The sequence below is a fragment of the Macaca fascicularis genome, chromosome 5, assembly GCF_037993035.2.
Source record: "Macaca fascicularis isolate 582-1 chromosome 5, T2T-MFA8v1.1".
Lineage (NCBI taxonomy): Eukaryota > Metazoa > Chordata > Mammalia > Primates > Cercopithecidae > Macaca > Macaca fascicularis.
In genome coordinates this window covers 50365311-50378627 of record NC_088379.1, presented here as the reverse complement: position 1 = coordinate 50378627, position 13317 = coordinate 50365311, and the positions used below count along the sequence as shown (strand labels likewise).

The 13317-nt window shown below is 39.6% G+C and overlaps 1 protein-coding gene across 23 annotated transcripts in view; it reads right to left on the bottom strand.

Moving 5' to 3' along the window:
- Positions 1 to 13252, bottom strand: part of HELQ (helicase, POLQ like) — a 61028-nt gene extending 47776 nt beyond the window's left edge. For 11 of the 23 annotated variants that reach the window (XR_010586822.2, XR_012434827.1, XR_010586821.1 and 8 more), the window contains exons 1-6: positions 12800 to 13252; positions 10747 to 11461; positions 6711 to 6889; positions 4698 to 4898; positions 3877 to 3949; positions 1404 to 1501 (exon numbers count right to left, since the gene is read on the bottom strand). Coding sequence is in view for 19 of the 23 variants with exons in the window: in XM_074039775.1 (XP_073895876.1) it covers positions 1404 to 1501; positions 3877 to 3949; positions 4698 to 4898; positions 6711 to 6889; positions 10747 to 11461; positions 12800 to 13096 (1563 nt within the window). In the remaining 4 variants the exon portion in view is untranslated. Of the gene's footprint in view, positions 1 to 1390; positions 1502 to 3876; positions 3950 to 4697; positions 4899 to 6710; positions 6890 to 10746; positions 11462 to 12799 lie in introns of all 23 variants that reach the window. The other 12 variants (XM_005554901.4, XM_074039776.1, XM_005554903.4 and 9 more) reach the window with 10 other exon arrangements.
- Between the last annotated feature and the right edge of the window lie 65 nt (positions 13253 to 13317).

Sequence of the window (13317 nt, the reverse complement as noted above, 5' to 3'; positions counted from 1 at the left end):
CACATCATTTTCAGTATTTGTAGACAAAAACAGTTTGTAAACACAGCTCATTGCATTTTATTAATAACAATAACAATGTCTAATGTGGCAATTAAGTTCAAAAAATCTCTCTCGAAAATGTTCATATCTGGTACAAATGTAAAAACACCTTTTTTTTCTTTTTGTTTTTTGGAGATAAAACTTTTTCACTCTGTAGTCCAGGCTGGGGTGTTGTGGCACAAACACAACTTACTGTATCCTCGACCTTCTGGGCTCAAGTGATCCTCCCACCTCAGCATCTCAAGTAGCTGGGACTATATGTGAGCACTACTATTGCCTAATTTTTTTTTTCTCTGTCGCAAGGCTGGAGTGCAGTGGCGCAATCTTGGCTCACTGCAACCTCCACCCCACTAGGTTCAAGCGATTCTCCTGCCTCACTCTCCCAAGTAGCTGGGACTACAGGCATGCGCCACCATGCCCAGCTAATTTTTGTACTTTTTAGTAGAGACGGGGTTTCACCATGTTGGCCAGGATGGTCTCGATCTCTTGACCTCATGATCCGCCTGCCTTGGCCTCCCAAAGTACTGGGATTACAGGTGTGAGCCACTGCACCCAACTGCCCTAATTTTTTAATTTTTTGTAGAGATGGGAGTCTTGCCATGTTGCCCAGATTGGTCTTAAAACTCCTGGACTTAAGCAATCCTCCTGCCCCTGCCTCTTTAAGTGTTGGCATTGCAGGTCTGAGCCACTGCACCCGGCTAAAACATCAAATTTCAAATTAAAATTTGGCAATTAAAAAAAATTATTTTCTGAAAACCGACTTAGACACTGAAAACCTATTTAGATACAAAACATACACATTAGTACTGCACACAAATATATACACATTACAAGCTATTTTCAAATAACTACAAATTACATTTGTTTACTTTCTTCGAGCATTTTGAGAATGCTGCTATTGAGGAGTTTACACGTAAATCCATGTGAAGCCTTTACTTTTAAAAAAAGTATTATAACTACTAACATATAAATATTTTAAAGTATTTAAATTTTAAGATAAAATTTTTAATGTGCCAATAACTCAAAACATGTCTCACTAAAATTTTGCCAAATAAAAAAATGTAGTTTAAAGAATAAGGAGTGAAAAAATAAAATGGGGGTCTGGGAAAACTCATTCAATGAATGTTCACTGAGGGCCTGTGGGCCAGGCTATAGATACATTAGTGACCCAACCCAAGATCCCTGACCTAGACACAAACTCTTAAATTCTCTATACACAACCTCTTATTGGTATATCGTCATGGTGAGTAAAATATGCCCCTTTGGTACTCTATAGAATTATTTAAATCCTATGTTTACTACTTTCATTTCTAAGTTAGATGAATACAAAACAAATCAATACAGTGCAAACCTTAGGTACATACTGGTCTAAATTGACTGGTATAATATTCTGCTTGAAGAAACTTTTGTAGGTCTTCAACATTGTTTAATGTTGCACTCATACCAATAATTTGAGTTGTTCCTAAAACACAAACAAACAAAAGCCAAAGTGTTAAGGAAAATATATTATGTAATATATCATAAAGTAATTTTAGCAAATCTTTTGTGCTCTGAATTCTTCCTGAGTGATTTAGGAAAGGGGTGGGAGAAGTAAGTAAGAAAAATACAAATAGCTGGGTGCCAACTTTGGGAGGCTGAGCTGGGAAGATCGCTTGAGGCCAGGACTTCAACACTAGCCTGGGCAACACAGTAAGACCTCATCTCAACAAAAAACTTAAAAATTACCTGGGCATGGTAGTGCACATCTGTAGTCCCAGCTACTTACGAGACTGAGGTAGGAGGATTGCTTGAGCTCAGGAGGTCAAGGCTGCAGTGAGCCATGATTGTGTCACTGCACTGCAGCTTGGGCAACAGTGAGACCTGACCTCTTAAAAAAAGAAAACTACAAATATATTACCAGAGTATTAATCTGGCATTTGAAGAATGAAATTTTTCAGGTATCCTGAAAGTTACTACTTAGAAGTTTATCGAGTTTTAAACTTCGCAAGAAGTAGGATATTAAGGCTTCTAAACAATAATAATGAGTATAAATTTGCTTTTAACTGTCTATCTGGATACCCTTTACGAAAAGCATGATATGTTCCACAGGTATGGCTATAGACAGACGGACAGTTAGTAGGATAGAGGGCTAAATGAGTCTCCAACTCTTGGCCCATGAAAAGTCCTTTATGAGATCTTGCTATCAAGCTAACTTTTAATTTTATTTATTTATTTATTTATTGAGACAGAGTCTTGCTCTGTTGCCCAGGCTGGAGTGCAGTGGCATGATCTCGGCTCACTGCAACCTCCACCTCCTGGGTTCAAGCGATTCTCCTGCCCCAGCCTCCCGAGTAGCTGGGACTACAGTTTTTGGTGATGTTATTGCTTTAAATAAAGGTGGAGTGAAGCTTATGAAGCCATATGACATCCTGGGCAATATAAAATGGATATTTTCTATAGACTTAGCTATTGAATGAACACCCAAATAGGCCTTCTTTGCAAATGTTTCTTCATTGCTCCTATGTCTTGAAATAGTCATTCAAGAAACTGGCTGAAAGAGAAATAATTGGGAATATCCTTCTCATTCCATAAGGATAGACTATGAAGCTGAAGAGGTGGGCATGGGGCCAAATCAAGAAAGGCTGTACTAAGAAATTAGGGATTTATGCAGAAAGCAAAGGGAAGCTATTAAAGAATGGTAAACAGTAAAATAAACTAATAGGATTTATATTTTGGGAAAGATCATTCTACTTGCGCTAAAGAAAGATGGATTTGGTGGATGAAGGGCAGTGGGTAGACAGAAGAACTTGGTGATTTCTGTGGCAATTCAGGTAGAAAGGATGAGGTACTGAACTAAAGACTTAGTGGTAATGAGGGATAGGAGAGAGAGAGAAGTAAAAATATATTTATGAGGTAAACCAGATAGGATTTGGTTGCTGATAGAATATGTAGGATCCTGGCTTGGCTGGCTGGAGAGTGGTGGTTGAGAATTCAGGCTGAAGAATGGCTTTGAAGGCAATGAGTTGGGCTCAGACTAAGCCTTAGTTAGGCTTAGTTGTTCATAGAATAGTCAAATAGGAATGCCCTAAAATACAGGCTTGATGAAAGCAGGGACTGTTTTATTCACTGCTGTATCCCTAGCACTTAAAATAGTGCCTAGCACACAGTAGGTGATCAATATTTTTTTGAATGAACAATTACAAAATGCTATAACCTGCTTAAATATTATTGCTGTTGAAATTTTTTAAATACTTTTTAAGATTTGACCTTTATAGTTAAATTTTCCATATATACGGTAAATATTGCAATAGCATATCAATAGTAGGTTATGACATTTAGAATAAATTTTTCATATACTTTAAAGACTACTTGATGCTGTAAAATAGCTCCTTAAAGTGACCTATTTAAGTGTAGTGCTTTATAATATTATTATTATATTTATATTATATATATTACTATGGTGGTGATGAAGATAGCCGCAGTAGCAGCAGCAAACCCTTACTGAATGCAGTGTGCTAAGCACTGCTGAATGCAATACATGTGTTAACTCACACAATCCTTACAACAATTCCATCAGGCTGGTACCATTATTATCCTTGTTTTACAAATAAAGAAACACAGGGGTTGAGAGATGTGCCTGGGCACACATAGCTGTTAAGTGGCGGATAATAATAGAGGACTTCTTCAAATACCAATTTCATTTACCTTCAAAATTCTATTCATTAGAAATTTTAAAACAAAGGCAAAAAACTTAAGTATCTTGCTTTAGGTTACATAATGCAGCCAGTGATACAATTAAGTGTTTTATAAGTCTCTTGATTATAAATCAATTCATGACTTCATTTAAAAAACACTTACTGCTAGTGTAGAGGATTTTTGCTAGGGTCATTTCCAGTGTAGCTCCACGGCTTCCTTCACCAATCATGTGCAACTTCGAGATTTTTTAAAAAAAGGCAGAGAAGTAAATCTTCATATAATGCTCATATAAAACATGCATATATTCATATAAAATTTGTCTGTAAAGAGTTGCTTATAACTCTCAAGTATTTTGAATATAACAACTATAATACATGTATATTATTTCACTGGTATTTAGGATAATGAGCTTTTTGTACAAAATCCTTATAAATCTGGGATTCATAAGTACTATTAAAAAAATTTTTTTTTTGAAATGGAGTTTGGCTCTTGACCCCCAGGCTGGAGTGCAATGGTGCGATCTTGGCTCACTGCAATATCCACCTCCTGGGTTAAAGTGATTCTCCTGCCTCAGCCTCCCGAGTGACTGGGATTACAGGCGCCCACCACCACGCCCAGCTAATTTTTGTATTTTTAGTAGAGACAGGGTTTCATCTGTTGGCCAGGCTGGTCTTGAACTCCTGACCTCAAGTGATTCACCTGCCTCGGCCTCCCAAAGTGCTAGGATTACAGGTGTGAGCCACCACGCCCGGCCTATAAAATTTTATACTACACATATACGTGTTCACACTTTAAGAAACACTTGACACAAAACCAAATTTAAGATTATCAAGCATAGAATGTCTTCACCTATATTGTCTATATGTTAAAATAAATTTATTTTTATAGAGGTTCTAAGGTACTAAGCAGATCCACACAATAACCAGAATAATAAATATTTAGTATAAAAAAAATGTTGACAAATTACAAAAGTATTAACCAACCTCGTCTACAACAACCAGACCCAGACTGTCAATTCTTCCAGTTTCAATCAACGAGTTCACCAAGCTATGTCCTTTTTCAATAGTGGCAATATATAGTGATTTCTTTTCCCTTCTTTTAGTTGGAGGAAATCTTCCTTTGCTTCCAGCATATTCTTCAACAAAGAAACCGAGTTCTACACCAAAACTTGACAAACCTGAAATCTAGAATATTAGTTACAATAAAGAAAAACAGGCCAGGCATTGTGGCCAATGCCTGTAATCCCAGTGCCTTGGGAGGCTGAGGCAGGAAGATCAGTTGAGCCCAGGAGGGTGAGACCAGCCTGGGCAACACAGTGAGACCTCATCTCTATAAAAAATAAAAAATTAGCTGGCCGTTGTGGCGCAGGCCTGTAGTCTCAGCTACTCGGGAAGCTGAGGTGGGAGGATTCCTTGAGCCCAAGGAATTGAGGCTGCAGTAAGCCGTGGTCATGCCACTGCACTCCAGCCTGGGCGACAGAGCAAGACCCTGACTCAAAAATAAATAAATAAATAAATAAATAAATAAATAAAACCAAAAAACACATATAAAAACTCCATTAGATGTTCATGGGGTTCAAAAAAGCTTGTAGTGTTTAATACCCATCAAGTAGTGTTTAATACCCATCAACAGGAACAAGGTCACAGGTAACACATACATAAGAAATGATGTAATGTCTTGATCTTTGCAAAACAAATGCAACTTCTAAAATACACGTGAAAATAAATTTCAACTGTCTCCTTTGATGTCAAAAAGCATCAGGGGCATGGTGGCTCATGCCTGTAATCTCAGCATTTTAGGAGGCTGAGGCAGGTGGATCACTTGAGGTCAGGCGTTTTAGATCAGCCTGGCTAACATGGTGAGACACCATCTCTACTAAAAATACAAAAATTAGCCGGGTGTGGTGGCGTGTGCCTGCGATTCTGGCTACTGGGTGGGGGGTGGGGCATGAGAATTGCTTGAGCCTGGGAGGCAGAGGTTGCAGTGAGCTGAGATCACGCCATTGTACTCCAGCCTGGGCGACAGAGCAAGACTCTGTCAAAAAAAAAAAAAAAAAAGGATCAGAATAACTCATTTTAATAATAGTTTCTGCTTGAAAAAGCAAGGTAAGGCCAGGCACAGTGGCTCACACCTGTAATGCCAGCACTTTGGGAGGCCAGAGTGGGAGGATCAATTCAGGTCAGAAGTTCGAGACCAGCCCATCCAACATGATGAAACCCCATCTCTACTAAAAATACAAAAAGTAGCCCGGTGCGGTGGCGCACGTCTGCAATCCCAGCTACTTGGGAGGCTGAGGCAGGAGAATCACTTGAACCCAAGAGGCAGAGGTTACAGTGAGCACAGATTGTGCCACTGTACTCCGGCCTGGGCAACAGAGGGAGACTCCATCTCAAAAAAGAAAAAGCAGGGTAAATAGTAACAGAACATTTAAGATGATGTTTAATCCAATAGTTCAGAAAATGTAAAACTTTCAGCAACAGGTAATTAGTATTTGAAGAGATTTTAAGTAGTGTATACTACTTTTATATATCCTAGAAATATTAATTCTCCATCAAGAGATACTTCTCACCGGGCGCAGTGGCTCATGCCTGTAATCCTAGCACTTTGGGAGGCTGAGGTGGGCAGATCACTGGAGATGAGGAGTTTGAGACCAGCCTGGCCAACATGGTGAAACCCCATCTGTACTAAAAATACAAAAATTAGCTGGGCATGGTGGCACAGGCCTGTAATCCCAGCTACTCGGGAGGCTGAGGCAGGAGAATTGCTTGAACCTGGGAGGCAGAGGTTGCAATGAGCCAAGATCGTGCCACTGCACTCCAGCCTGGGTGACACAGCAAGACTCCATCTCAAAAAATAAATAAATAAATAAAATTTTTTAAAAAGAGGTACTTCCCAACAATACAAAGTTACTACATTTAGGCTAGTTTTCAGATCTTAATGTCAAAGTATTAGCAAATAACATGTTTTAAAACACACACGCGTGTGCACACACACACCTTTTCTTGGACAATTGCCACATATGGAAGAATCATTAAAACATCTTTCCGACAGCAAAGCAGTTCTTGTAGCATTAAAATCTCAGCCACGAGGGTTTTTCCACCACTTGTTGGCAATGAATATATTAAATTTTTTCTTTCTTGCACAGAATTCAATGTTAAACAAGTATGTTGCCATTCTGTGGAATTAAAAAAAAAAAAAGGCATTATTTTCTCCTTCCAAACTTTGAAACTCAAAAGTTTTCTAAGAAAAAAATCAAATCCCTTCCTGTGGGGCAATCTTCTCATAAAGATAAATGTAATTATAACCAATGGCACATGTCAAAAATCCCAAATGTGCAAGTAGTACAGCCAGTGAACCTAGTTCAGGCCTAGGCAACAAGGTAGGCAACCAGTCCATTTATTCACCAGCTGCAGACGTGGGTCCAATATTACAGCAGGGCAGGTAGCAGCCTCGTGGACAAGGAGTGCCATCTGGGATATCAGAGGAACAAACGGACAGTACAAGGACCTATGTGAATTCTAATGTCTTCCTCTTATGTTCTGCAAGGAGATTATGTAAGCTTCCCTTCCTCATTCAGCCAAAAGCCACCTCAGAGAAGTAGGGGGAGGAGGGAAACAAACCTATCAGGTTTTACACAAACCAATAAAAACTTTAGCTCTCATGGAGACCTGAATTTTGAATGGGTCCAAACCATTTTAAATGGTTAAGACTGTTTAAACCACAAAAGACTAGAATTATTAACTGGCACGTCTAGGATTCCCACAACTAGGCAAGGCAGGATTCATGAAAATAGATCAGATCCAAGATATTATGTAAAAACTAGTATTAATTACTCTGTACGATAATTTGACAATAAAAATCATCAAAAGTCTTTTAAAATATGCTTCAGTGTTTTATCACTAGAAAAATGAGCAAAAAATTTAAGACATCTCACAGCAGATGGCAAATGGCCAATAAATAGATGGTCAATAAGCAGCAGAAATGCAAATGGCCAATAAATACATGAGAAGATGCTCAACTGTTCTCTACTGGGTTGGCAAAATTAATTTTTAAAATAAAAAACAAATAACTACCAAAAAAGAAAAAGCCTCACACATGTAAAATCCAGAGCTGACTAACGTGGGGGAAAACAGCCATTCTCATGTATGGTTGTGAGAACATAAACTGCTAGAATCCTTGTGGAAAGTAACCTCGTATAAAAAATAGAACTGCACATTGCCTTTGATCTGGCAGTATTACTTTTGGGATTCTACATCTACAGAACGGAAGCCAAAGCATATAAAGATTATTTGCAGGATGTTCACACAGCATTGTTGGTAGGTGACAAAGTGCCATGGTGGCGGGGGTAAAGGCTGAATATTGTATAATCATCCAATGTGATTCCCTGCAGTTTAAAAATGAATAGTAGATGGATCTATGTATGTTCAATATACAGGTAAGTATATATATATAAAAAAAAAAGCAGATCATTGGCCCGGAGTGGTGGATCACGTCTGTAATTCCAGCACTTTGGGAGCCAAAGGCAGGAGGATCACTTGCAACTAGGATTTCAAGATGAGCCCATCTCTATCAAAAAAAAAAAAAAAAAAAGAAAGTTATATCTGAAAGACAGTTAAAAGTGACTTTAACTTACTGTGCTTTTGGGTGATTCCCAAATACTACAAGTGACTGTGAATATGTTTTCTTCAAAAATATTTCAAAAATACTTAAATTTAATATTGAATAAATATTGAAAAATACTTCAGTTGGTATCACCCTAATTATCAAATTAGATGTTTATGCCAAAATATAATGTAACCATAGCCACATTTTATCCAATTCAGATTTTTAAGTATAACATGACAAAATAATATTTATGAATATAATCTTCACATCAAAAAAATAAATTAGCCAAGTACAATGGCTCATATCATAATTCCAACCCTTTGGGAGGCTGAGAGGAGTTCAGGGCCAGCCTAGGCAACAAAATGATACCCTATCTCTACAAAATACAAAAAAATTAGCCGGCTAGGGTGGCACATGCCTATAGTCCCCACAACTTGGGAGGCTGAAGTGGGAGGATTGCTTGAGCCTGGGAGGCTGACGCTGTAGTGAGCCATGATCATAGACTGCGAGGCCGTACTCCTAGAGGTTCTGATGCAGTAGGTCTGGGGAAGTGTCTGAGAACACGCGCTTCAACAAATTTCCAGGTGACGTTGATGCTGCAGTCCAGGAACCACACTTGAGAACCACTGCTTTAGCTTAATAAAAAGTAGCACATGTATTTATGCTTTAATCTGTCATGTTATTAAGCCAGATTTAAAGATAAAAAGATTTTAAAAGTTGTTATTTACTGAAGTTCTTACTTAGAAGCTACCAATATAATTTCTGACAATCATTACCAGCATCTAATTTGGCATGTCCTTAACACAGCCTCTAACTTGCAAAAAAATTTATCCCTTTTTATAGACAAGGAACTAGGCCCAGAGTGCTAAAGTTGCATTGTTAAGTGACAACCCCCAGCAGCTAAGAACCTACCAGAGTGTACCAGGCACAGTGCTAGTTAAGAAAAAGGTAAGTTAGATAGAGCCCTGTCCTCAGGGTGTTCATTCTGGCAGACTAAACAAAAAGCAAGGTGCTAGGAGAAAAGCAGAGAGAAGAAAGTTAACATCTACTTCCAGGGTAATACACACCATTAGCTCTTAAACCATGAACCTCACAATTTAGATTTTTGTAGAGTCTTTTATCAGACTTTGTTTCCTGTAGCTCTGCTCCAACCTGACTGTCTTCTCCCTAAGAACCCAAGTTTTCATATCATTCATAAGATCCTAACAGGAGTTCCATAAAACTCATGAAGTGGAAGGCTGATGGGCTGACTTTCCAGTATGGCAGCAACTGTCCCTTATTTGTCTAAAATGACACGTTTCTGAAATATATGCAAGGACCCTGGATTTTTTAAAAACAAGATACCTTCTTAATATTACTGTTTCTTTGCACTTAAAACAAGCCTGTCCAACCCACAGCCCTCATGAGGCCCAGAATGGCTTTGAATGTGGCCCAACTCAAATTTGTAAACTTTTGTAAAACATTATGAGATTTTTCCAATTTTTTTTCTTAGCTCATCAGCTATCGTTAGTGTATTTTACTGTGGCTCAAGACAATACTTTTTCCAATGTGGCCCAAGGAAGCCAAAAGATTGGACATCGCTGACTTAAAACTTAATTGCAGCTGTCTTTAACGATGTCTAGTTTTGGGAGAGGCAGCACAAGGCAGAGCATCTGGGTGGTGGTGGGGTTGTGCCCGTGGAGAGAGGTGGCTGCGGCTGCTGGTGAGGGGGGAATGATGTTTGGTTTAATCAACAGTATTACTAATATGGATTTCTTTCACTCAAGACATGTGAGTATCCAAGACATACTGCAACAGCTAAGTTTTGGTAGAGAAGACAGAGCCAGCCAAGGAAATACAAGCTAAGAAAACTGAGGATCTACTAGACAATCAGAGTCAAAAAACAGGAGTGGTTGTAAGGACATCCAGAAACAATTTCACGAAGGGTGTAGTCAACAGCGTCAGGTAAGTTATTGAGCAGTCAGGTAAGGTAAACATTAAAAGTAACACGTCTTAGTCATCAGATCTTAAGTGAGAGCACAGAACCCAGAATTAGAGTGGGGTAATTTACTAAAGTTCTTACTTAGAAGCTACCAACATAATTATTGGAAATCATTACCAACATCTAATTTGGCATGTCTTTGAACCAGAATCTAACTTGCCTAACAATTTATTATCCCTTTCTTATAGATGAGGAATTAGAGGAATTATGTGAGGTAAGGAAACAGACAGAAAGGATAACTGGTTTGATAAATGTGACTGTGAGGGAAGGAAAGAGGTTCAGTGGTAGCAGGATAGGTAGGAATGGAAGGGGTTGAGAGATGACTAGTATTTTGTTTTCAAAATGAGAACTAGTATGGACCATGAAAGCATTCGCTTCTATTGACTTGCACCAATATTATGGTAATAATAGGAAAAAAATTTTTTTATTCCAGCAAAAAGCATTACCATATAATTTTTCAATTCCCCTGAACTGGGCATAAAGGTCTCTCACTTTGCTGGGTAATGAATAAAAAGGACCAAGGTCATTTGATGATGACTCAATTGTTTTCTTAGCAACATTAATTTCCTCAGATAGGAGAGTGTCTTTGAGCTGTTTACTTCTAGAAAATACTGGTGTCTGGGCCTTGGCATTTCCAGTCATGGCACTTTTTAGATGATCTTTAATACTTTTTCTCCTGTTCATATCTGAACTAATTCTGACTTTGGAAGAGGCCTCATCATTTTGCTGGGGTTGCTCTATGCAATTATGGGGCAGTTCCTCATTCACAGTGTTGTGAGAGGATGACTTCCAATCCCTTTCTTTCATAGAACAATTGCCCAAATCATTTGAAGACTTCTGTAAATTTTCAAAGTATATGGCCTGTGAGGTAGGTACATCATACAAAAGATCAGCTCCAGGTTCAACAGTGACACCTTCATATCCACTCTGGTTCTCTGTGTGCTTATCAGTTTGTAATTCAGTAAGGTTGCCTATGGTAGTAATGCTGAGTTTGTTTTTGATACTTTCTGAGTAAAGATTTTCAGTGGCAAAATCTGTAGCATGTTTCTTATGTGCAGGAAGTTGCATATATTTTTGTTCCAGGTCGTCAACTTGAGCTATAAAGGAGTTTTCAGTAAAGCTATCATAGTCACCAAACATGTCCTCTTCACTGTCATTATGCTGCAAAGAGAACAAACACGCTTATGGTCAATTCCAGTTTCATTAAGAATAAAAGCTTCACCAGCCTGGCCAACATGGTCAAACCCAGTCTCTACAGAAAATATAAAAATTAGCTGGGCACACTGGCACTCTCCAGTAGCCCCAGCTACTTGGAGGCTGAGGCTGAGAATTGCTGGGAAGCAGAGGTTGCGGTGAGCCGAGATCGTGCCACTGCACTCCAGCCTGGGCAACAGAGTGGGACTCTGTCTCAAAAACAACAACAACAACAACAACAAAAACCCAAAAAACACTTCAGCCTAGGGCTGTACCAAGTATATAATTATATGGTCACATATGGATCATAGACCTATATGTAAATAGATATCATCACCAATTTACAGCTGAAGAAATGGAGGCCCAAAGAGGTTAAATTACTTGGCTAAACAGCGGGTTTAGGAGTGTTACGATGATACTGAGATTCTAATTTTTGAGACAAGGTCTGGCTCTGTCACCCAGGCTGGAGTGCAGTGGCTGCAGCCACTTTTTTCTTTTTTCTTTTTTTCTTTCTTTTTTTTTTTTTTTTTTTTTTTAATAGAGACTGGGTCTCTGTTGCCTAGGCTGGTTTTGAACTCGAACTTCTGGGCTTAAGTGATCCTCCCATCTCGGCCTCCTAAAGCACTGGGATTATAGGCATGAGACACCGCACTTGGCCAGATTCTAATTGTTAAAGCTATACTAAAACAGCAGGAAGACTGGCAGACGTCTACTGAAATGTCAGTGCATTCGAAGTTTCTGATAACTGCAGCGCTTCCCTCTCAGACTACAATCTACAGAGACTGGCCTGTAACAGAAACATGGTTGTACCCCTAGACACTCCAAGGAGTTCCTAGGAATTTGGAATTGAGACTGATAATCTGAATACTGACTTGGAGTGGTCTACTACACATTAGAAAAACAAACCTGGAGGCAGCAATATAGTAAAGTGATTACGACAACAGGATTTGGAGCAAGAACTGTAGTATCTCAACTTTTCAGGGCCTGATTACTGTTGTAAAATCTAGACAATGTAACTAGTTTAACATAATGGGTCTTCAATAAACAGCAGATTTTATTTGTACAGTAGGAGCTGCAGTTATTTGGAAGCCTAGATTTGTGTTTCCGTCAGCCACTTATTTGCTGCGTGTACAACTTTTATGTCTCGGGGTTTACATTTCATATTTATATAGAGGCAATCAATACCTCCTAAGTGCCGATTAACAGTGGTAAAGAAAAGTAAACGAAGGCGATAAAACTGGTCAACTCTTTGCATCTGGGAAGGATGCCAAAAGTTTGCAGTTTCAAGTTCCAAGCCCTTCGTACCTGGTCTCCCACCCCTCTGTCAGTGGGCATGCGACGTAGGAGGTCCGGGTTTGTATCACCACCTCCAAGGACGAGACATTCGGGGGAATCTGAGAGTAGAAGGGGCTGTACCTCGACCGGCAGTACGCCCGCGGTTTTCCGCCGCCTGTTCTCAGCCACCATTTCCTCCTCCTCTTTCCCCTCATCTCCGGGCTCGAGCTCGGCCGCGGTGGGAGCGACAAAAATGCACCCCAGGCTTGGACGGTTCCTTTTGGGGAGAGACACCCGCCGGCGGATGCGGGAACCACCTTCATCCATGGCAAGGATCCAGGGCCCTATTCAGACGTCGTTCTCAGTGACCCAGAAGCTAAGCCCAAATGGAAAGGAGAGTGGGAGGCCAGCGCCCGCTTCTACATCCACCTTGGGAAAAGACCCCAAGTTAGTGCTCTGGGCTCGCGGACCGGAAGCAAGCATAAACTTCTACGTTCTCCTTCTCCAATCATAAGCCTCACGTGACCTGCAGCGTAGCGAGGGCTAGA